Source organism: Pelodiscus sinensis, chromosome 3 (genome assembly GCF_049634645.1).
Source record: "Pelodiscus sinensis isolate JC-2024 chromosome 3, ASM4963464v1, whole genome shotgun sequence".
NCBI lineage: Eukaryota > Metazoa > Chordata > Testudines > Trionychidae > Pelodiscus > Pelodiscus sinensis.
Genome location: NC_134713.1, coordinates 8247436 through 8272223, shown reverse-complemented (window position 1 = coordinate 8272223; position 24788 = coordinate 8247436). Strand labels below are relative to the sequence as shown.

At 50.4% G+C, this 24788-nt stretch overlaps 1 protein-coding gene across 3 annotated transcripts; it reads right to left on the bottom strand.

Annotated features, from left to right (window-relative positions):
* Positions 1 to 729: 729 nt before the first annotated feature.
* Positions 730 to 24228, bottom strand: XKR5 (XK related 5). Of its 3 annotated transcripts, XR_012902468.1 has the most exons (8): positions 24109 to 24228; positions 22368 to 22551; positions 18468 to 18649; positions 16088 to 16297; positions 15250 to 15419; positions 14367 to 14478; positions 8525 to 12355; positions 730 to 6694 (listed from the first exon to the last, which is right to left on the bottom strand). XR_012902468.1 is itself a non-coding variant. In XM_075923329.1 (7 exons), exons 2-7 carry the CDS (start codon positions 22400 to 22402, stop codon positions 11052 to 11054), a joined length of 2013 nt encoding a protein of 670 aa, XP_075779444.1. In that variant the 5' UTR covers positions 22403 to 22551; positions 24041 to 24171; the 3' UTR covers positions 733 to 11051. The 3 variants fall into 3 exon arrangements, 2 of the variants coding, with proteins under 2 accessions (XP_075779444.1, XP_075779443.1); XM_075923329.1 differs by having other exon boundaries at positions 733 to 12355; positions 24041 to 24171; XM_075923328.1 differs by having other exon boundaries at positions 734 to 12355.
* Positions 24229 to 24788: the final 560 nt, after the last annotated feature.

Genomic DNA, 24788 nt, shown 5'->3' with positions numbered 1-24788 from the left:
AGCAGCCTGTTGCACACAGGTAGAATCATAGAACACTAGAACGGACCTCAAGAAGCTGAATCCAGTCTCCTGCTATCATGGCAGGACCAAGCACTGTAGGAGGAAGCCTGACATGGGATGGAGCGTGGGAAAGGCCACCCATGTCTGTTTGGGTAGGCAACGTCTTCCTTTGGTTTCATTGCCATCGATGCAAGAGCCTAGTGCTTAGATTTACCAAGTCGGAGCACCAGGATATTTAAAATGGCATAAAATCCATAATCAACGGGGCTGTATCTAGACTGCATCCCTTTTTCGTAAAAGGGATGCAAATTAGACATATCGCAATTGCAAATGAAGCGGGGATTTAAATCTCCCCCACTTCATTAGCATAAAAATGGCTGCCGCTTTTTTTGGCACGGAGCTTTGCCGGAAAAAAGCGCCAGTCTAGACGCGGATCTTTCGGAAAATAAAGCCTTTTCCGAAAGATCCCTTATCCCTCATTTTAAGAGCACTCATTTTAAGAGGGATAAGGGATCTTTTGGAAAAGGCTTTATTTTCCGAAAGATCCGCGTCTAGACTGGCGCTTTTTTCCGGCAAAGCTCCGTGCCGAAAAAAAGCGGCAGCCCTTTTTATGCTAATGAAGCAGGGGAGATTTAAATTTGCAATTGCGATATGTCTAATTTGCATCTCTTCATTTGCAATTGCGATGTGTCTAATTTGCATCTCTTTTACGAAAAAGGGATGCAGTTTAGACACAGCCCTGCAGTAAGGTAGGAGACATCCACCTCCTTAGAACCAGCAAATCAGGGCCTGGAGACATTCCCATATGCAGGAGTGGGACACCATAACTCCAGAATCCAGTGAGTATGTAGAATTTCATCATAACCTTATCATAGACTCCTAGAACTAGAAGGGACCTTGAGAGATCATTGCATTCAGTCCCCTGCACCCAGAGCAGGACCAAGCACCATCATTCTTGATAGAGGTCTATCCAACCTGCTCTTAATTATCTCTAGTGCTGGAGGTCCCACAACCTCTCTGGGCAATTTATTCGTGTTTAACCACCCTGGCAGTTAGGAAGTTACCAGCGCTAGGTTTCAAAGGTGAGGGTACAACACACCCTGACTGCAGGTGTTAGGCATATCGCCCTGTGTACACATTACCCGGAGGCTACCTCCTCCCTTCCTCGGCTCCCATCTGTTCATAGGAGTGGGATGGTATCATATTCCAGGGCAAGCTCCTGCCCTGTAGCCGGAGCTCAGGCTTTGTAACAGCTCCACTTCGGGACTTTGAACAACGGCTTCTTCTCACGGCTAGAGAAGGCAGCATGAAAAATCTTTCCCTTACCACCACTCTGTGACCCAAGAAGGGTTTTTGTGTGTATCAGAACCAGGATGAGAGCGATGGACCAGGGGCGGGGAACCTTTTTTGGGTTGGGGGCTGCTGACCCACAGAAAAAATCAGTCAGGGGCCGCGCACAAGTGGGAAGCAAACCAAAATCCAACCCCCCGTCCCATCATGCACGTGGCCCCCGCCTGAGAAGAAACACTCCCCACATTGCCCTCCCCCACCAGAGCCTAGGGGGCCTAACCTAGTAGATATGTGCTTCAGCTCTGTGGTAGGGCAGCAGGGGTGCAGGAGTGCCAGTGCAGGCTCCCCAATGTTGGGGGGGACAACCCCAAGCCTCAGGGGTCAGCTCCAGGCAAGCTAAGGGCCGCCTCTGGCTCCCAGGGCTTAGGTTCCCCACCCCTGTTATAGGCCTTGGCCCGCACCCCCAGCCCTCCCCATACAGAAGTGGCTGGCTGCAAAGCAATGAGGCTGTAGCATGTGCCATTACTCTAAGACAAGCCCCTAGCAGCAATTGCAAAAAGGAATTTAGGAGGCTAACTCCAGAAGCAATGAGCACCTCCAACCCCTACTGAAGTGGGCAGGACCACCTATTAAATCAGACCCCCCAGTTTGTAAAGCAACCCTGTTCCTTTAAATTCACCAGGGGTCAGGAGGACTGGTTTGGCGATTTTAGGATCCAATGCATCCTTTGTTAGGCTGGAAGGCATGCTGCATTTAGACTTTTCAGTGGGAGAAAATCAATGCGGAGACAAAATAGGAAGATGATCAGCAGGCAGCTTGCTTGTTTGTCCAGTTTATAACATGTGCCTACTGCGATCTCTAGCCGCATGTACAGAAGCTAAAACCGCCTTCAGATTAATAGATTTCAACAGACAACAATTAATGTCAGGAACAGACAAAACGTTTTGTGCCCAAAAGATAATTCCAACCCCCACTTCTCTACGTACATATACGCTGCTGGGAAATCATCCTGCCCAAACCTGGCCTTCAGAGTGAATATATAGGGACTGGCTTTCTTGCTCTGTTTGTGCAGAGCCTAGTCACACTGGGCCCTGAGGCATGACAAGGCTATCACCACACATATAAATGGGTGTTACAAAGAGGAAGGAGAAAAATGGCCTCTGAGGATAAGACAAGAAGCAATGGGCTTAAATTGCAGCAAGGGAGGTTTAAGCTGGCCATTAGGAAAAAACTTCCTGTCAGGGTGGTTAAACACTGGAATAAATTGCCTAGGGAGGTTGTGGAATCTCTATCACTGGAGATATTTAAGAGCAGGTTGGATAGACATCTATCAGGGATAGTCTAGATGGTGCTTGGTTCTGCCACAGGGGCAGGGGACTGGACTTGATGACCTCTTGAGGACCCTTCCAGTTCTAGTGTTGGGTGATTCTATAATCCAGATCCAGACAGACCTAAATTCAAATGGCGCAGTTAGGTTCCAAGAGCTTGATTCAAAGCCAGCTGTGCACAGGGTATGTCCCCACTGCAAGCAAAAGGTGCAACCTGAGAGGACACACCTGAGCTAGCATTAAAGCAGCAGCAGCATGCGCTTCGGCACAAGCTAGCCATGCAAGGAAGTCGCCAGGATCCCAAGCCTGGTTCTTGTTGCTGCTGCCCCCACACTCTAGCTACCTGGATTAAAGTTAGCTCAGGAATAGGGATGTAAATGGTTAACCATTTAGCCTTCCCCTTAACGGGTGAGACTTACTGGCTCCAGTTCACCGGTTGGGGCTGGAGCAGCTTCCACCCACTGTGCCACGGGGCTGCTCCAGCCCTACCAAGCCCACCCGAGGGAGGGGCTGCTCTGACCGTCCGGAGCAGCCCATCTGTAGGGGGAGGTGGCCACTCCAGCCCAACCGTGGCTTCCTGCCCACCCCTCTTTAATTGGTTAAACATAGTGGTTAACCAATGAAAAGGGATTTAGCATCCTTATTTGGGTTCCCCTGCCTTGGCTGTAGCATCCCTGCAGTGCCATGCTCCAACGAAGCTGTATAATGGGGTTGGGCCGAAGAGGCCAGCAGCACCCCTTCAAAGCTGCCATCCCCTACGTGCATGGGGCTGTTCAGTTGATATGAAGAGATCCTTCTGCCGGTGTAATTGTGCAAGCACTGCTGCCTAGAGCCAAATTGGGGGCTACTTACTATGAGCAGAGAGGACGGTGTTAGTACCTAATGCATGCTACTGAGAGGCGGCCCCATTCATTTCACAGTAACAAGCAACAGGCGGGGGGATAAGAAATTGCAAAATGGGGCCGGCTGGGTGCCTGCATGGATGACGACACCCGAGACATCAGCAACTCCCTAGCAACGCAGAAAGGGCATTTCCGAAAACCAAACTCCTCCGTAGCATGGTTTTGCTCAGGAGTGCCGACAAGTGTTTACGCTTCCTTTGATATCCAGCAACCCGGCAGAAAAAGAAAAGCCCTGGGGTACGTCTACACTGCCCAGTCTTGTGCAAGAACATATGCAAATGAGGCTGTGTCTCATTTGCATATGTTCTTGCACAAGACTGGGAAGTCATAGAATCATAGAATAATAGGACTGGAAGGGACCTCGAGAGGTCATCGAGTCCAGCCCCCCGCCCTCAAGGCAGGACCAAGCTCCACCTACACCATCCCTGACAGATGTCTATCTAACCTGTTCTTAAATATCTCCAGAGAGGGAGATTCCACCACCTCCCTTGGCAATTTATTCCAATATTTGACCACCCTGACAGTTAGGAATTTTTTCCTAATGTCCAATCTAAACCTCCCCTGCTGCACTTTAAGCCTAAGTGTAAACTTAGATCTCATGTGGCAGCCTGGCTTTCAATGAGACTCCAAAACAGACTGCAGCAAGGTCAGTATAGGTTTCCTTTGAGAAGCCGTGACATTGCACTGAACACTTTACCGGTGACACAGCCATGATCCTGGGGACACTAAGCCACAGGGGACAACTCACCCCTGCTCATGAATGGGAGAGTTCCCTGCACACCTAGGAAGACAAGCCTGGTCCTGTTACTTTTCCAGCTCACTATCCGTATTTATTCCATTTAAGTATGAGATTTACCCTGGGATGCAAGATTCAGGCAAGACCTTCATGTGCTATGTAAGTCCCACTTTTGCCCCCCAGCAGAGAGGGGGCAGTGGGTGAAACATGTGGACAGGTGGTCTGTTAAAGCAGGCTCCATGTTAGCCCCACATGAGCTGGTGTGGGGGAAGAGGGGCGAAGCTTTTTATTTGGCACCAACACCATGCAAAATCCCTGCTCCAAGGAGCTCTTGCTGTAATTCTCAGAGGATCCAGCTGACCCAGGGCTCCCACACTAGTGCAACAGACGGGCTGCATCCTCAGCTCCAACCTACCAACTGACCAGGCTGCAGCCTGGGGAGGGGGTGGATTTTGCTTCCCCCAGCTGAACATTTCACCCTTTTAAAACCAGGCTGATTAAGCTTCATGAGCATCCTCCACCTTCCCGAGTCCTGGGTTTACTTGCCAGAAACCTAGACAGCAAGTTCTTTGGGACAGATGGTCTTTTAAATCAACATTTGTACAGCACCAAGCACACCCCTACGGGATCTTTCTATGTTACCGTTATACAAAGACATAATAAAAGGGGGGGGGGGGGAATTTTCAAAGAAGCCCACTCCTATTGCAAGTCAGAGGGAGATGGGCCTCTAGTTCCCACCTGTTCCTTTGAAAGCCTCCCAAGGAGCAACATGCCGGTGAAGTGAAATCCAGCCTGACACAAAGCAGAATCCATGCTCTGTCACAGACTGCATGTGTGACCTTAGTCAAGTCACGTAACCTCTCAGTGTCCCACTTGTAACATGGGACACCGTGCTCTCCTGCCGCGCAGTGATGTGTAGAAAAATACTTAAAAGAGCATAAGGCAGACATTATGGTACAGGGAGCTATATATGAAGCTGAAACAAAATGCATTGACTTATCTAGGAAAGCCAGGACATTCTGATCTAAGGTGTAAACACTGGTTCAGAGTCCCCCTGCTGGGATGAAATTGGCTCCTATGCATTAACTCCCTCTAGGGTGTCCAGCAGTCATTGCATAGAAAGTTAATCCACTGCTGCATTATTTAGAGACAGCAGCACAAAGCTAGAATCCAGCTTACCTCCAGCATGTCTGGCTCTGGTCTAGCTGAGGATGGTTAACGTTGCAACACACTGTGGCTTTGCCTTTTGATAGAAGGTCCAGCTGTGCTCGGAATACAGCAGATCTCACATGCATTGTTACACACTCACTGGATTGCACGTTTCAGGAGGGGTTTTAAGCACAGGATGGATCCTCACCACGCAATAGATACGCTAGCAATGTAAATGGGAATCTAATAGGGCTACGTGACTTCCACAGGTTCCCACTCACCTTCCTACCCCTTGCTGACCTCCAAGCTCCCTTCACATTGGCTGTAGGCACCCACACTGGCTTTGCCTGCTACTACAGCAAAATGCTCCCCACCCAGGGAGGAACACAGGCCTCTGGCAATCAGGGAAGTAAAATCCCATTTAAGTAGTTAGCAGGTTAAATATTTAGTTTAACCAGTGAACTGATTACATGGAGGCGGGCAGGCGGCCGTTCCAGCCCGCTGGGCGGGAGCAGCCCTCCCCCACCCTGGAAGCCTATGGGGGAAGGAGCAGAAGCAGCAGAGGCGGGTGTGCTGCCGGCTTCCAGCCTGCACAAGCTTGTGGGCTGGGAGTCAGCAGGCTCACACTGGGCGGAAGTGGAAGCAGGGGGGCAGGAAGGGGTGGGAGAAGGGCTGCCAGCTCCCAGCCCATGCGGGCTTGTGGGTTGAGAGCCAGCAGCTCTCCCTCCTCACCACTTCCACCCCATGTGAGCCTGCATGGGCGGGAAACCAGCAGCCTCTCCCTCCCTGCACGAAGCTGCTGGCTCCCAGCCCACATGGGTTACCCGTTCGCATCCCTGCTGGCTCTGTTAAGGTACTCATCTGGCCCCCTTTACTTGAGTATCTAAGCACTTTTCTAAGGTATCTATCCTCCCCAAACCCGTGAGGTAGATTCCATTTACAGATGAGGAACTGAGACACTAAGTGAGTTGCCTAAGGTCACACAAAAAGTCTGTGGCAGAGAACTGAACCCAACTCTCAAGCCCCAGTCCATGCAAGTGGTCTAACCACTGAGCTGATCTGCCATGTTTCCCTAGGCACATCTCCTGCAGCCACAGCCATTTCCATTGCTGCTCCATTTCATTAGCCGTTCTGGGTGGGGGTGGGGGGAAGGTGTGTGAAGCTGGAAAGCTGCCTTTGAAATCTTCTCTTTCTCCTCATTGAGGTGACCCTGGCTGAGCTGTTCAAACATGGTCGCTTTGGCATTTCCTTTTCTGGCATGAAACGGCCTTGTAAGAACTGCTGAATTTCTAAAACAGAAGAAAGTTGTTTTGTAGAACACCATAAACCCAATCAGCCCATGTCAAAACCAGACAACCCTAAAGTGGAGGCTAAAACCTGAGATTGTCTCAAAATGCGATTCTGGCTTTTGAGCCTGCTCTAAACAGAATTAAGACAGACGGAACCAAGGCAGGGAGCTTCCATAGAATCACAGAGCTGGAAGAGACCTCAGGAGGTCATGGCCGGCTGCCCAAAGCAGGACCAATCCCAACTAAATCAACCCAGCCAGGGCTTTGTCAAGCTGAGACTTAAAAACCTGTAGGGATGGAGATTCCACCACCTTCTGGGGAACCCATCCCAGTGCTTCACCGCCCTCCTAGGGAAATAGCTTTTCCTAATGGCTATTCTAGGTGCAACTCCTTTGTGTTAAGGAACAAATAACTTTTTTCTCCTTTTCTACAACAGAAACAGAACTTTAGCGCATGTGCATCAGAGCCAACGTTAGCCGTTTGGTGTAAAGCTACACAGCGGTTTGGTCCCAAAGGTAAGACAGAGCTGCCCAAATTACATTGTTGGGAGGAGGTATATTTTGACCGCTGAGCGCCCAATCGGTTAATACAACACATCCATGAATTCAGACAGTATTTGAAACTTCTCAGGGTTTTTAATAGCAGCAGTCTGAGATACTGTCAAAGATAAAAACCTTAATAAAAGCTGAAGAATGAAGCCACTACTGTGCCCTCATAATAAACGTGCTGGGGTAGAGGGCAGGGCTATTAGAACTCACTACAACTCTCTTTCCATACAGAGCACATCCCAAATGCTATTTTATGGTCAGCAAAATACAAATTCAGAGTTAGTTAAATTGGAAACTAATTTCAGTGTGACATTAGCACCCAACTGTTAGTTAAACACATGAAAATCCGTCTTGTGAAACATGCCCAAGTAGGCATGCCCCAGCAGTTAACACTCAATCAAAACAGGGAAGGGAGCTTGTGCTGATTGCTCGCCCAGTGCGTAGAGCACGGCTCTCCTCCTCCTCCTCGTTCTTCCTCTGCCGAGCTGATGGGGTTATTGACAGATGCCTGGCGGCAGGCCATGCTAGCGGCACAGCAGGACAATTCTGCCAGGTGCAGTCAATAGGAGTCAGTTACTGTTCAAATACCAGTGTGGCTTCGCTTCTCTTGTTACAGGAGGAAGAAAACAAATTTGTCTGGGCTTGAATGAAATGACTCCAAACATTGTTTAAGAAATGCTCAACTCCATTCCATCCTGCTTTGTGTTCCTGCTGGCCTGGAGTCACTGTCTGGGACTGATGAACCATCTGCTTTAGTGGACTGCTCAGACATAGCACAGACATGGGGGGTGGGGAGAAGAGGCCATTTAGTCACCCTGAGTTACCCATGTGCGCACTGGGGACTGGCACGCTACCCATTGTGTGTGCCGAGTCAATGGCTCACTCAGCAGCCTCCCAGCCATACTGCAGTGCGTCCGTATGGGCATGCATAGGTCCAGCCAGCCCTGCTTCAGGACTCAGCCCCTTTAAAGGCAGCATTCCCGCCCCCAGGGTTCACGTAAACAAGCTGGAAGTCAGCCCTGGTGGGAACGGGGGAGCAGGACTATATAAGGCAAACTCCCTTTACCAGCCAGGTGCGAGAGGCACGCATGGAATGCAAGCGTTTTCCCTTCACACCCTTAGCATCTGGGGCACGGGATGAAAAGCTACGCCCTGGAGCGCGCAGCTGCTGCCCTCCCGAAATGGCGCCCTTGCTTGTCTACAGGCAGCTTCAGCTTCAGCTGACGCACTGAGGTCTGCAAACTGCAGGGCCTTTGCCGCGGGAAGTCGATTGCTCACTCACCCATCGAGTCCGCTCATGCTTGTTTTGGTAGCGTGCCAGAGTGGACAGGACAGCGCCCGGCGATTATCCCTCTGTTGTGTCTACACTAGGGATGTAAAATTCTGCTTAAAAAGTTAACGTTCCATTTAAACCGGTTAAACACTCCATTTAACTGGGAACCCACGGGCAGGGGGCCACTCCAGCTCAGCCAGGCCTGCCACACTGCGCTGTGGGAGGCTGCTCCAGCCGGGCCATCTGCACCGTACATGGTGGACTTGGTTGGAGCAACCCTGCCCACCGGGTAGAGCAGTGGGACCAGCTGGGCTGGAACAGACCCTGTCCGTATCAGGTAGGGGCTGCTCCAGCCCTTCCAGGCCTCCTTAACTGGTTACCAGTGAACATCACCTGCTAAAGGGGATACTTATCGGGTAACCGTTAACATTGTTATCGATACTAGATGCGAAAAATCAACCCCTGCTGGATGGATCATTGCCCGTTGATCCAGCCCTTAGTGAAGACAAGCCCACAGTCTCCACCAGCACCACAACATCCACACTGCTTTTTCTAGTGCCCTTGCTCCAGCCAAACTAGGATAAGTCTGCCTACCCAGATTGGGAGTCTAACCCAGCTGCAGTGTAGACATACCCTAGGGGCCCCAGTAGAAAGAGCAGCTGAGCTCCTTCATGGTGCCACCTGGAAGTGGGGGTGAACGGCCTGAATCCTGCAGCAGGGATTGGTCAGACCCTCCATAGAAGGGAAGATACTTGTGTTTTGCTTTGAACTCATGTTTGTCCTGGAAGAGAGACTCCTGCTTTGGGCAGAGGTTCAAATACACAAGCCACTTGGCCACCAAAATAGCAGCTGTTCCCCTAAGCTGGGGAGAAGCAAGCAGCCGGGGAAATACCTCTCTGCAAGAGCCACCAATGGCCAAGTTTCAAGATATCACAAATATGTAAGAGGCACCATTGCGTTAGTTGCTTAGTAAGGTTACTCTAAAAAGCTCAGCATCTTCCCTGTGCTGCAGACAACAGAGCTAGGCCCTCCTAGAGGAGAGAACCGTTCACCTTCCTATGTCTGCAGCACTACTCCAGTGCTAGACCCAGAACCAGGGTCTCTGGCAGTTATCACACCGCTGGCGTTCTGAGCGTGCTCTGCCAGTTTTCCTTCACCTCACCCCTCCTTTCCCAAGTAGTTAATGCATTAGAAAGAGGTTTGCATTTTTGCTTTGCTGCACTTTTAAGCTGTAGGAGTGGCTGAGAATCATGGGCTGGAAATGCTCTTGTGCCAGAGAAGTGGGAGATTTTGTAGCCCGTTGACAGTCACCTGAGATGGACAGTCCCTTGCCCACTCCAGGGAATGCCTGTCATAACGCAGCATCCCTGCTAGGGATGAGAAAGTTTAACCGGTTCACCAATTAAGCAACAAGCTGATGCCTATCTGTTCTGGTTAGTGGTAGGGATGTGCAGGACTAGTTGCTTCCCCCACGCTTGTTGCCTCTATCAGAAAGAGGCAGCAAAAGGGGGAGGAGGAGGTTGGGGGGGGCGAAGACTTCAAGGAGGCAGCACTGCCTGAAGCCAGATCCTGGGCTCCATGCAGTGCTGCCGCTTTTAAATGCCGTATGCAGCCCAGGGCCAGCGGGGGACTCTCCCGCTGATCCTGGGCTCCACGTGGCACTGCGGCTTTGAAACACCATGGAAAGTTCGGTGTCAGGCCACCCACGGCATTTCAATGTGGCAGCGCCACAGGGAGTCCAGGATCAACTGGAGTCCCCAGCTGATTCCCAGCCCCAGGCAGCGCTTTCGCCTTTCGCCCTCGCCAGGCAGAATCACCCTATCGACTAATCAATGCAAAAATACATCGACTATTCGATTAGTCAATTAGTCGCTATTTAACATCCTTAGTTAATGGTTAAACTCCCGTGGGCTGCCAGCAGGCTGCAGGTGCCAGCTGTGCTGGAGGCTCAGAGGGATGAAAGCTGGCAATGCTGGAGGCCCGCGGGAGTATGAGGTCGGTGGGGGCTGGTGCGGCCAGGATCCTGCCGGGCCAGCAGCCTGTGGGGCTGCTTGTTTAACTGTGTAACCGATTTAAATTGTCATCGGTTACACGGTTAATATTTTTAGAAGTTTTACATCTCTAATACCCACCAGGCAGCCACCCACCCACGCACCGACCCCCAAACCTAACCAAGTACTGGTGGTACAACCTCTCTTAAGCCAGTCATTGATACTGAAAGCAGGCTCTGCGGCTTGCAATGTTCAGTGCAATGCCCGCCGTCGTGGCGGTAGACCGGAGAAGAGCACGGCCAGTTCACAGGCAGCTGAACTCTAGCAGGAGTGCTAAGAGACAACACACAACTGGAGAGCTCCTCTGCCTGACACAGTATGTGCTGCAGGAAGGAGGGGTCTAGCCGCACACTCCCAGCAGGAGGAAAAGGTCAGAGCTCCAGACAGATAAGAACCGGAGCTGTACGCTGCTGTGGAGGCATAAGAGTACATCAGAGAACTGGATTGGACACCAAGTTCCCGGCCCCAGCTGTGCGCTCACTCCGTTACAATTGCTCCATCAACCCTGCCGGTTTCGTTCTCTCCTTTGCCTCCCTCAGCCAGCAGTCCTGCCTGGAGGGATCAGCCTTGGGGGTGGACGTGTAGCAAGGCTCCTCAGCTGGTCTCAGTCGCCTCTTCACCGCAGCCACCCAAGTCCCAATGGATGCGGTGTTCCAATGGCGGCCCCGCGTCCTCCGGGCTCCCGACTGCTCAGCGAGCGCCGAGGTCTCCTCCGATAAACTCAGCGCACTGCACTGAGGGGTGCAGCAGAGGGACGGACCGCTCTGCAGACAGCCATGAGCGCCCATGCCCAGGATTGGACTGATATTGGCCACGGCGAGGGAGAAGCCCCCTCCTTTACTCACAATGTCGTCTGGTGAAGGCCCCAGGCTGCTGTCCTCCACAAGGCCGTCAGTCACCCAGCTGGCGGCTCCCCCGCCTCCATTCCGAGAGGCCGCGCTCTCTGCATTGGCACTGAAATATAGAGTGGCGCTCCCCTGCCTCTGAGCAGTCCCTTCTGGGGGCTCCATGATAGTTTCCAAGTCAGAGCTGCCATTGGCACTGCTCTTTCGAGCAAGAGGAGCCAACACGCCCCCCGCTTTGTCCGCCTCTGCTTCACACTTGCTCGTCAAGCCGGTGCGGTGGGAGGCTTTTGCTGTTGGCCTGTGCTCCTCTGGCCCAGTGGGCGGTGTGCTTACTGAGACCACATTGCGGCTGCTGCTTGTGAGTGTGACGTAAGTAGTCTCCTTCCTGCTCAGGCTTTGTCCACTGCCGGACTCTTCTGCCTGAAGCCTCTGTCCCGCTGCTCTGGCTGCCGACGTTTCAGGGCATTTCCCCGTGGAAGAAAACCCAGGTTTGGTCCTCGGCCCAAGCATGGCACTGCAGTGTTGGCTTTCCACCCAGCCTGCAGGATACAGCTCCCCAAGGCCGCCGTCTCCAAAGGCCGCGTTGATCTTGGACACATCCCCAGTTTTCAAGGCTAGCCTTACCAATAGCCAGTGATGATGGTTCGCCCAGGTATCCGTCACAGCAGTAAGACCGTTGTGCTCTCCGAGTGAGGTCTCACTGGGTGCTCCAGAAGCAGGCCCAGCATGCACCACCTCGGAGACGTCTGCCTTCAGAGATGCTACGTCCCCATGCCTGGAAACTCCAAAGCTCCCCCCAGCTTTGCTTACAGGCCGGAAAGTGGATCCTTCTGTCCCGTTGTCCTTTGCAGCCGCGATGCTGCAAGACTTCTTCAGGAAACTCTGCCAGATCTCTGTGGATTTGGGGTGCAGCAGGCTATAATAGATGACCAGAGCTGCAGAGCCTGCAAGAAAGCAAAGAGGAATAAGGTGATGCTTTTGCCAACACTTCATTGTTGCCTATCACATGAGAGTTAGGAATATCGATGTAGTTCGGTGTCTAAGCAGGGGTACCACTGAGACAGGTGTCAAGGTAAGGCCTGTGTTGCAATTTAAGCATTTTCAATTGGGTATGTAAGGGATGCAACCAAAACTGCATCAGAGAGTGGTTGGATGCAATCTGATTGCACAGCACGTATAGGAAGAATGCTTCTGGGAGCATCAATTCTACTTGCTTGGACCAGTCATTTGATGGGTCCAAGTGCAGAGAAGCAGCCCCTAAATACTGGGAGGTGATATGCTGGGGCAACCTAAGATGAGGATCCAATAGGAGAGTTGAGCAGAGCTCAGCATCTGTGCACCGTCACCACTAATCAGAAGGGACACCAGTCATTTGCAGGCCCATATTTACCATTCAATTCTATACAGACTTCCTTCTTGCCAGTGGAAATTATGCCTGGGTGCTGACTCATGACTTTTAAAAAAAGAAATCATACCCAACGGCTTCGATAACTCTCGCAGCGTCCCAGCCTTCCTGTGGTGCTGCATGGCGTTCCTCATTTTATTAGGCGCCAACATGCTTTGTCACTGGCAGATTGAGGATGAGAGCTTGTGGTTAGCACAGGATGTAGGAAGACAGGGTGCGGAGGGTGGAATAGCAGCTTAAAAATAAGAATTTCCACCATGCCTAATGCCAGCCCAGAAAGGGGTCTGCATCAGGATCAGGGCCCAGCCCCTGGGAGGCGGGAAAGAGAGCTGGGTGCCTCACACTCTGCAGGGCTCTGCATGCAGACAGGCCGTGTTAGAGGCCGGTGAAGAATGGGAGCTGCTGGGGTCCAGGCTTATGTGTCTGGAAAGGGCATTCAGCACACAAGCTGCTGGAAGGAACGGTGCATTAGCTGTGCTGTGACTGCACAGCGTCAGAGAGCTCCTTTAGCAGAACAGCTCCTTGTCTGCCCAGGAATAGACACACCCAAAGGAGACTTCTCTGGAAAAAAGGCCCAGGATCTGCTCAGTTCCAGACCACAACGTACGTGTGTGTGTGTGTGTGTGTGCGCGCGCGCGCACACACCACGAAGGAGTGGATACAAGGAGAGCCAGAGGCTCCTGCCCATGGCGGCTGGTAGGGGAGCAGATGCATTAATTGTTCACTACTATGGAGCCATAGCCTCAGGAAGAGAAATCCAGTCAACCCATCAGCAGCTGCTCCCCAGCTCTGTTCTGTCTCTACCCTACCCTGGGTAGAATCCCACAGTCACTGCTAGGGACGTGAATGGGTGATGCGCACTGGGCAGTGGTTAACTGTTACCTGGGAGCAGTCCCCTGCCCGTGGCTGCTTCAGCCAGCTCCCAGCCCTTGCGAATTGGGAGTCAGCAGCCTCCCGCAGGTGGAAGAAGGGAGGGAAGAAGGGTCAGAAGCAGGCTGGAAGCCGGAGCTCTGACAGAACTTCCTTTCAAGCTCAGAGAGATGGTGCTTTGCCCATCTCACCTGGGCAGCACCAAGGAAGTATCAGAGATCCAGCATCCCACCGTGCCACATTCTAGACCCAACAGGGCCTGGGAACCAGAGCTTTTTTTTTTTTTGGGGGGGGGGGGGGGAGAAGAGGAGGAAAAAAAAAGACACACACACACACACACACACACACACACACACACACACAATTTCCTCACCATAGTTTGTGAAAGTTGGCAACACTATGATCTAGGCAGGTTCTTGCAGTGCTCTCATCAGCACAGTATCCAAGTGTAACCTGCACACTTAGTGTGGTTTACTGTCCCAAGTAGTGGCACTTAGACCACGTACAGTGAGAAATAAGAACAGGTGAGCTCTACAGCCTAAGCTGAGAGCCAGCTGGCTTTATAGTCAAGCTGTTGAGGCTCCTATACTAAGCTCCTGAGGTCCCAGGTTTGAATCCACCCAGTGGCAATTAACACAAGCACCTTCTGATTCACAGCATGAGAAAGCAATAGATCTTACCAATCAGGAATCCAGACATCACAGCCCCTGCCAGAAACAGGCTGTCCCACAGCACCCCCTGCAGGAGGTCTGTGGCCAACACCAAAAGGAAGATGTTCTCTATTAGCATTATCTGCAGGGCAAAGGAAAGATGGCTGTCACCAGAGCTGCATGAACACAAACTGGTTTAGACACGGCTCCTATTGGGGAGGGAGTTAAATGACACATGTGAATAAGTTCTAAGCTTTACCTACTGACTTTATTCTCACTTGCTATCATGCTTCGAGCTCCTGCTGTCAGTCTGGCCGCCTCCCCTCATGTAGGGTTTGAATAGAAATGAAACATGGCTCTTTGCTTGTGAAAACAGATTACAAGTTTGAATAGCACCATTGTGTGCCCGAGCATCTCATCCAACAGGTTCAGCCCAGAAGTAGCCTCCCAGGGCTGCCAAACTGCACCTTTCATGAGCACTAAGTTAACTTAAATATTTATAACCTCTTTGACGCTAGAAAAGTGGATTCATGCCGCTTACTGTAGCAGGATTTTTCAAGTAGAAATGATGTTGCCAATGTATAAATGCAGCTATGCAGGCTAAAATAAGCACAGCCCACTCTCATGCCTCCGGGCAGAGACTGAGCATAAGGGTCAGGAAGTAAGTGCCACCCCAGGAGCACTGCTGTGAGATGTAGGAGATAGGGAAATGGCTCACCTGGAGCATTAGATGAAGGTCACTGCTCTAAGCCCCTATTACTGTGTATTATGGCCAGACTATGTGGTACATTGTAGGACTTACAGAATCAGCCATGGCCCATACTGCACTCGTCTTGCAATTAGATTAGTTCCTAATTTTTTTAAATTGTGAGCGACTGTGACTATACAAGCCAAGAAGAGACCAGTCACTTACCACATAAAACACAGCCACTCTGTACTTGGAGGGGCCAGCCTGGAAGTTAATGTAGCAGAAGACGTACACAGCTCCCACTAGGCAGTTGAACAGCCTCCAGTGGCAGGAGCTTGCAATGATGTCGGTTTGCTGAGACACCAGCCAGAAGGACATCACTAGCCAGTGCGCACCTAGGCGGGGAAGGCAGAGAACAAACAGCAAGTTAGCGGCCATGATGAGCTGAGGGGGAAGCTAGCAACTCTCACGCCTCAGGGCCAAAAAACCCTGGGTGTGGATGGAGAAGTCAGACCGTCGCTGGGATCGATGTGCAAAAGAACAGACTCTCTTCCTTACATCACGTCCACAAGGAAACCTTTCCCTGTGCTGGACCAATCCTGGATGGGAGAGGAATTGCAACCCGCAAGCCAACACTGTTCACGAGCTCTGCATTTACTGAGAAGAACAGACGAGCCCTGGATTCACCGACAGCAAGGGTACGTCTACGCTGCAGCGAAAAGCCTTCAGCACTGAGACCCAGAGCCTAAGTCACAGACTTGTGCTTGCGGGGCTAAGATCTGTGCAGGCACTACAGCTTGGGCTGGAGCCTGGGCTCTGAAACCCAGCGAGGAGGGAAGCTTGCAGAGTCCAATCGCCATCCCAAATGGGACCGTCTATCCTATTTTTAGCCCCGTACCCCGAATTTACCGACCCAGGTTCTGAGACTCAGCCTCATGGGTCTTTCTTTGCAGTGCAAGGATCTCTCTCCTCTGTGAGAGAAACAGACGCGCGCCACCTAGTGTCCTTTCACAACAGGCGACACAGCAGACTGCACAAGTGTGCACAGGAAGTGTCATCTTACCTGCTGCCACAAACACCCAGACAGGGTAGACTCTGGCAAACAGCACCAGGGCCATGACCCTCGTTCCCAGCATTCCTGTCCTCCACAGCAACTGGCACAGGAGGGCAGCCGCTGGCATGTAGAGATGACCGGGTTTCATCAGGCCTGTAAAGCGGCTATAGGAGACCAAAGACCAGGCAAGGGAGAGTAAGGACAGTCCAGCACTCACGCCTACAAAGGAAACAGGAGGGACGTTATTCATGAGATGTCAGAAATCCACGGCACCTGTATTTCACTGCAGAGGCAGTTTTCATTCCAGCTGGAGCACTTTACCACATGTTCCTCTGCCTGCCGGTGCTCCACCAAACCCTCACCCCACTTTCTCTCCTTTCATCAATCCACTGACAAGTGTTTTCCTGCCAATACACACATGTGCATCAAGCACCCTTTCCTAGTCTACTTACACTAGAACTACACCAGTGCTGGTGAACTGCACCTGCATCTCTCCACCCAATCCAGGGGTGCCTACTCAGGCCTCCAGCCATCACTTGTCTGCCCACTCCTTTCTGAGTTGGGGTTTTAGGACGTACAGTTCCAAAACTGAGACAGGTAGTCTGGCTTGCTTGGGCCAACAGCCTGGGCGTTGCTTTCCCTCCAAGGGTGAGGAACAGTTTATTGCCCTCCCTTACCACCCAACTCCTTCTGAGCAAGTACATTTATTCTTAAGGTAAAAGCACTGCAAAGAAAATACAAAAAAATACATTTAAAGACACATGATACATACCCAAGGTCCTCCATCCATCTTACATGGCTCTCTCAGCCAGTCTTTCCATTGGACAGCAAGTCCTTGCCCTTTACTGATCAGAAAGAAGCCTATGACCCATTCTCGTACACCAAGACACACTTTCTTTGTTCCCTAATGTCTGGAAAACTCAGCCTGAGCCAGCTGATGCAACCCCCCTGGTTCCCAGTGGGTGGAACCTCCCAGAGCTGTTTGTTCTCAGCAACTTGCCCTGACAGTCAATGAATCACACAGAAACCATTCATTGATTTAATGCAATGGCTCCCAAAGATACGACATGCAGTTGCAATCTTTCCCCAAAGCACATTTCATTACACACAGTAACTGATGAGAAAAAAATCTATGGAAAACCTTAGGTGAGTGAAAGAGGAACACCTAGCACTTGTGGCACTGATAGCCCTGGACAGCTAAATCTTCTGTTCCCACACGCACATATGGTAAGGATAGCAAAGGCAGCAGCAGGGCAAATTTAGCTCATCCTCCCAGCCCCTAGTCTGGGGGAACCACCATTTCCTTTTGCTGGGTCTTTCTAGTAATGAATTGCAGGGAGACCTCTGGCAACTCACTGTGTTTCTGTGCCTCAGTTTTCCTATTTGCAATACAGATCTGACTCATCACCTCTTTTATAAAGCAATCAGAGAGGTCCAGGTCTAGAGTGTTAATCACCATAGTTATTCATTCTTCTCCCACATTCAGTCCTTGGCTTCTCTTGTAAGTCTGCCCCTTACTGTCAGGCACAGTGATTTCTCTCCAACAGCCGAGAACACTAATTTTATCTTGCCGAGATTTTTGGTAGGCTATCATCATGCACCTGAGCCAGATTCAACCCTGCCTGGGAGCAGGAATGTCCCTTCTGTACAGGGACAGAGGTTCTATGTCCATCACAGGAGATGAACAGGATACTCCATCTAAAATGGCGAAAAGTCTATAATGCCCAGTCCTTGAGTCATCAGCCCTCCCACAAACCTAGCGATTATTTCCTCCAGAGAGGAGACAACCCTGGGCTTCACAACTGTCCTCTGACTTGCCCACGCACAGAACCCAAGTTAGATTCCCAGTCTCTCTGCGCTGGCATGAACTGGCTGCTGAGCACAGGGACAGTCCTAAGGAGAGAGGCAGGCACACTCTGGGTGTTCTCCCTTGGAAAAAGACACAGCCACCATGTGGGATCACAAGAAAATGGTTGGGAAAAGATGGAGAACTCCGGAGACAGAGGGAGACACACCCCCTTTTGCTGCTAAGATGCTCAAGATGCTTTTTTCCAAAAACACAGTTCTGAATATGTTGTTTTCCAGTCCATCTGCAATATGGTCCTTCACCCAGAGAGTCCACTCCTGGCTACATTAGAGAACAAGGGTCCAATGTTCCCTCCAATTTTTCTTTGTGCAGAATAAATTTTGTTGTGTGCACTGAGACGTGCAGATGTGCATGACCAGAGAAACACATGCTGCTGGCTGTAAGCTCTCTGCTGATCAGCTGGGCAGTGTTTGAATCTCTCCTGGGTGGCTGCCCAAGCGCTCAATTTACAGGGAACACTGCAAGGACCCACCACATATATACATCACCATCCTTCTCTAGATTTAAAGACTCCCTACTTACCTGGGACAAGGCCAGTCGGTTCCACTGCTACAAAAACGTAGCTCTGGAGCAACAGGTGGGGCAAAGTCTGCAGCAGGGCTTCCAGGAGCCGCAGAACTGACAGGTCACCCTGCTGCATGAGGAGATCTCCAGCAATGGAGCTTCCTCTAGCTTTTGCAGCTGTCCACAGAGTGTCCCAGTGCCTGAAAGAGCAAAAACCGTGATCAGGGCGATGTGGGGCAAAGGACCTGTGCCTGATTCTGATCATACTTCCACCCTCTTTACAGTGGAACTCGACTGCTTTCAGCAGCACCTTCTGAGGTACACAGGTGTAATCCAGAGGAGAATCAGGCCCTTCAATCTCTGGCAGCCATTTCCCCTTGTATAGTGATAATATCTTGATCCATGCTATTTAAATTACTATCCATAGCAGAAAAAAAAAAATCAGGCCCCTTGACTTTATGCTTCTGTGTAAAGCAGTTAGCATGTTATTAATGCTAAACAAACAACTCAAGTTATTTCTCTCTCTCTCTCTCCACCTCCACTATATTATCAAGTTCACTATAACTGTAGCTAAGCCATTAACACTGAAACAATTTTAATCAATGACTTGTCTCAGATAGCTAGCCATGTAATTTATTTCACAGCCTGTAATCTTTTACAGGTGTTTACTTAAGGTAGGTACTGGGGTTTTGCAATAAACCCTATGCACACAGTAAATACAGCCACTTAGCAGATGGGCCCTTAGCCAAAGGCAGTTTACTTTTATACTTCAGGCATATATAGACATTCCTCACAGACATACTGGATTAGGAGTGCCAAAGAAACTAATAACCCCTTCAGGGCCATCATGCAATGACAGTGCAAAACCTGACAAGTCCAATGATATTTCCTCCCACAGCATGTTTTGCAAAAGTTCATACAATGGGTGCAATTACAGAGCCCTAATTCCTCAACACTAAGACCAGCCAACTCTACAACTGTGTTTCACCAAGGCCTTGTCTAGATACAAAAATGCTGCTGTTACAACGCTAGGTCAGACATTAAACTAATGCAGTTAAAATGGTGCAACACTGTATGTACACCACGCTGTTTTCACATAATCCTAATGTCACTGTTAACAGTGCCCCCAAATTCTGACCTTTCCAAGGCTTTTGTATGGTCTGCGACCCTGGTTAGGTCCTTGCATTACAAAACGGAATATTTGTAATCAGCCCCCTAGATGAAGTAGTTGTAAGACAGATGTTGTTTGGTCATTTAGTCCATTCTTCTAGCAGTGTGCAGCAAAGTCCCTGGAATTTTTTCTCCAGTGCTTTGTCTAGTCTAGCTGGAAAACAGCTCCAACAAGTGCTGCTTCCACTATCTTCTTTCACACCCTGCTAGATGTCATTTGTCAGGTAGTGCCCTACTTCAACTGCATGAGCAAGCAGCTGGAATTGCCAGGTGAGATTCCTGGGGCTGTGCTATGCAGGAGCTCAGATGAGATAAAAAGTCCACCCTGGTCTGAAAAGAAATCTGTGACAGTTTCTCCCCAATCATCTGCTAGCATTATTAAATGTAACCGTATGCGCTCAAGGGCAGAGATAAGACATTCCGTTATAGAGATAGCTTTCAGTTTCAAACGTCTGACAGTGACTAATTGCTTTAAGAGAAGCGCAATGTGTCCTTTGAGATATCCATGTAGAATAGTGCTATTGTACACTTTACAGCAAGAGAAGAGCTTCACAAACCAAAAGAGGAAACATTATTGAATTTAAAAAGTCCCTATACGTAACTCCTGATTAATGCTATAAAGTGCAAAAAAGTTTTGCGAGCATTGATCAAGCATCTTCCACTTCCCTTCCCCTCCTCTCAATTTAATCTGGATAAGATCAGAAGGATTTTTAGAACAAAACAAAAAACAAACAAAAAGAAAAAACAAACAAACAAAAAAACCTCCAGACAAATAAGCCTTCCTTCCAACAAGAATAATGGATAGTCCCTAGGACTTTATTCCCCACTGCCTGTAAAAAGAGAAGCTGTCTCAAGTACAGCCGATCCCCGAGTTGCGAACGGTCGACTTATGACCGTTTGCAGTTACGACCGAAACGGTCGTAAATGGTGGACCCCAAGTTATGAACGCGATCCGCGCTTACGAACAGTGCGGTCGTGTGTAACTCTATGGGGTCCGACTTATGAAAAAATTGAGTTACGACCAATTGCTTGGTCCGTAACCGGTTCGTAAGTCAGAGAGAGGCTGTAGTCTCATAATACTGGACCACTCGAGATGAACAACAGCATTAAGGGAGTGATGTGTCTTTGCATGTCACCCAAGTGCCAGAACATGTCAGCTTTCCTGTCATATTACTCTCAGGTCCCATCTTCCTCCACATAGGAAAACTCCTATCTGATTAGCCCTATTTTCTGGGAGATTGAGTTAATAAAACTGAAGACTCAAGATTACAGTAGGTGTGGTGCATAGGAGAACTCGTTAAGCACTCAGAGACAGTTTACATAATGAACGATGGTAACTAGATTAGGGATGTTAACAAGTAACTGGTACCACGGAGCAGCCCCCTGTCTACAGCCTGCCACTGGCAGGGGACTGCTGCAGACCTGTCAGGCCCTGGGTGATTCTACCACCTGTCCCCATTTAATTAACTGGTTAAACATAACATTTAACTGATTAACTAACTAAATGGGATTTTACATCCCTAAACTAGATACAGTATGCTTGATTTCTTTGAGAGAACCAACCGTATCTTATCTTTGCGACCAAGTATCTTAATTTTTTGAAACCTAGGAAATGTGGTTTAGATTAAATTACTATGAGGAGGGTGCACAACTGGTTGAAAAGTTGCACTCAAAGAGTAGTGATCATAATTTGCAGTCAAAAGAAGAGGCCATTTCTAGTAGGGTTCTATGGGTCTCACTATTGAATAGGACTGGACCCAGGACTGTCTGGGGTAGTGGAATGGGGAACATGCTTATACAGTATGCAGATGACACCAACATGGGAAGGGTTACAAGGATTGTGGAGGACAGGATCGTTAGAATTTAAAAAGACTTTCGATTTTTAACAGTTATATGGTCACTTTTTAAAAACTTTTTTTACATCCCTCTCATCACAAAATGAGTGAGTCAATATGAGGAGGTAATTCCCTCTCTGCTCAGCACTGGTAACATCTCAGCTGAAATATAATGTCCTCACCTATGAGGAAAAGCTAAGATAACTGGGTTTGTTTAATCTTTTGGAAAGACGACTCCAGGGGAAAACCGACTGTCTTCATATATGTAAAGGGATGTTATAAAGAGGATGGTGATCAATTGTTTTCTTGGTCCACTTAAGGTAGGGCAACATGTCATGGGCTTTATTTTCAGCAAGGAAGATTTAGGTTAGATATTAGGAAAATTTTAATTATAAGGGTAATTAAGACCTGGAATAGACTTCTAAGGGAGGTTGTGGAATCCCTGCTATTGGACCTTTTAAAGAACAGGTTGGACAAACACCTGTGAGAGACAGTGTAGGCCTATTTGGTCCTGTCTCAGTTCCGTGAGCTGGACTGGAAGGTTTCCTGAGGTCTCTTTCAGCCCGACATTTCTACAATTCAGTGTTGGTTAAAGAATCAGTCACATACAGTGGCAGCACAGTGATTCAGATAACCAGTCATTCATGAGACCAATGCCCATTACATCAGGGTTCTACTGTAAATTAGAAAGTAAGCTAGCAACTTTCTACAAAAAAGTGTTTACACATAGTTCTGTGGCTTGAAATCTCAGCGTACCATAGGAAAATCCTGATCCTACACTGCAGAAAGAGACATCTAAAATAATCCCAGTAATTCTCTTTGCCACATTATATGAAAACTGCGTGTAAAGTATTTCCATAAGGTCAGACCCCAAACCTCCTAATTCTTCAAAGGCTAGGAGTTGTTTTCTCACCGCTTCCAAATCCCCAGCTGCAGCATATGCACCATCACCAGCAAACAGCAGTTTTTATGCCCATCTGCCCGGAACCACAGGACGCTGAGGAACTGCGCTACATAGTTAGGTAGAAGTATGGCAATGGTCAACCAGCACCAGAGATACCGGCCAGAGAGAAGATAATGGACGATGGTGCACACCCCTGAAAAAAGGGAAAACAAACAATACAATCAGCGATGACACACCTGGGACCTCTTCCCCTTGGCGTAACAGTGCAACCAACTTTTCTGGCCCAAAATCACATTTGCCCCCAAACCCTGTCACTCTCTCTCCCACATGTCTTATGCCTGGGCAAAACTCCCTAGACCAGTGATCCCCAAACTTTTGGGGCTGCCGGGCACCCGGGGGCGGGGCCACTCATGCGCTGGGCACCCGGGGGCGGGGCTCCGTTAATGTGGACTTAGAGCCCCAGGAAGCACTGGGGAGTAATTCGTTTGAATTACTCTGGGGAGCAATTATTTCGAAATAGCAGCACTGGAGCGTCCACACTACTGCTATTTCAAAATAACTATTCTGAAATTAGCGTTATTCCCCGAAAAAAAGCAGGAGTACAGATTTTGAAATAAGTGGCCTGATAGTGTGGATGCTCCGCTTATAAATTTGACCTAAGGGAGGTGGTTTTGCAATAAAGACCTGGACTTAGTGAATATCTTAGAGACCTTGTGCCATATAACAGGGACACACAACAGAGAACAAGAGTATTTCTTTCCAATGGCTGGGGCAAGGCGTTGTAAAGTTGACTGGTCCTAAAGCACTCATGCTTGGCCTAAGCTGCTTCCTGCAGCTCCCCTTGGCTGAAAATGGTGAAACTGAGCCAACGGGAGCCAGGAGGCTCCTTGGCTGCAGAGCTGGTAAATAAATACCCCAGAGCAACCAGTTACGAGGTTTCTCAGAGTGGCTGAGGACCACTTTGAGAAACACTGGTCTAGAATAGCTCACAAGATCCCCAGGAATGGCTCGGGCCAATCCAGATCCTAATGTCCCAAACTCTGGGCTTGCTCAAGTCCAGGACTGTAGGGACTGGTCTGCACCAAAACCACATTTTAACCCACAAAACTCAGCAAATGAGCTGAGGGTAAGTGGGGGAAGGAAGGGGCGTCTGGGAACCTCCCCAGCCAGCAGTCCTGAACCAGGGGCATCAGCCCGCCCAGCACAGGGTGACGCTTCTCCCATGTGCAATGGGGAGCTGGGGGGGATACAGCACCCCCTCCCCCGATTTGAAGTGGTTTCACACGAATTGTTCCAGCCCCGCTGCTCTAGGGCGCAGACAGAGGAGGCGGCAGCAGCACCAGAAGCCCGGCGCGCAAGGGGTTAAGGATTTTAAAAACAATTAGGCGCGCTCCACCAGCTCTTCCCACCGTCCAGCTCCGCGGGGAGGGAGCCAGCCCCGATCCCCACGCCTTGCAGCGGCTCAGCCCGGCCCGCCCCCCCAATACTGCTCAGTGCAAACCAGCCGGCGGCGGGGCAGGACCGGGCACAGCTGCCCCCGCAGCTCAGTTTCAGGCAGCGCTGCATGGGGGGGAGAGGCGGAGGGAGCTGCACCCCCTCGAGTTGCACGCACTAGGGGCGCAGCCCGGCGCGCAGGCTGCAGGGCGGGGAGGCAGCTGCGGTGGGTGCACGGCGCGGCGCACCTCCAGGCAGCCGCTGTGCAGGCGCGCGGGGGGAGGCTGCAAGGCAGGCACGCGCCTGGCAGACTCACGCGCGCTCTGCTCCGCCGCCAGCAGCAGGAACCCGAGTCCCGCGAAGGCCACGCGCATCCTCCTCCTTCCCCCGAGGGCAGCGCGAGCCTGGCGGCGGCTCAGCCCAGACACGGAGCCGGCTGCAGGACTCCGCCCCGGCCGCGCGCCGCCCACCCCTTAAAGGGCCAGCTGGCGCCGCGCGCCGCCTTTGCCTCCCGCCCGCGCCACGCTGCGCAAGTTTGCACCGGCAGGCGCGGGTGCATTGGTGGGGCTGCCTGGCCCCTGCAAAGGCAATGTGAGCCTCCTGCAGGGAGGGGGGGGGATTCATCTCAGGGGAGCCAGCCTGTGTGCATGGATCAGAGGGGGAGCCTTGGAAGGAGGGTGGGGCAAGCGGGGCGCGCATCATAAACAGGGGTGCAAAGATGCAAGAAGTTCAAACAATAAGCAGCCAAAGTAAAGAGCCCGACAAGTGCTAACCTAAGTCCCAGTGTGCGCCAGCCTGACACTAAACGGAGCAGGAATGTGCCCAAAGGCTCCTCCAGTCTCTGTAGACACATTTTCCTGAAAGGTGTCAGGCTTCACTTTAAGCTGCGTTTACATCAGGGGTCACCCACCAGTAAATCAGGATCTACCAGTAGAGTTTGGAGCCTCTGAGAGGTGATCCTGACTGGTTTGGCTGGGAGGCTATCAAGAGCCTGCA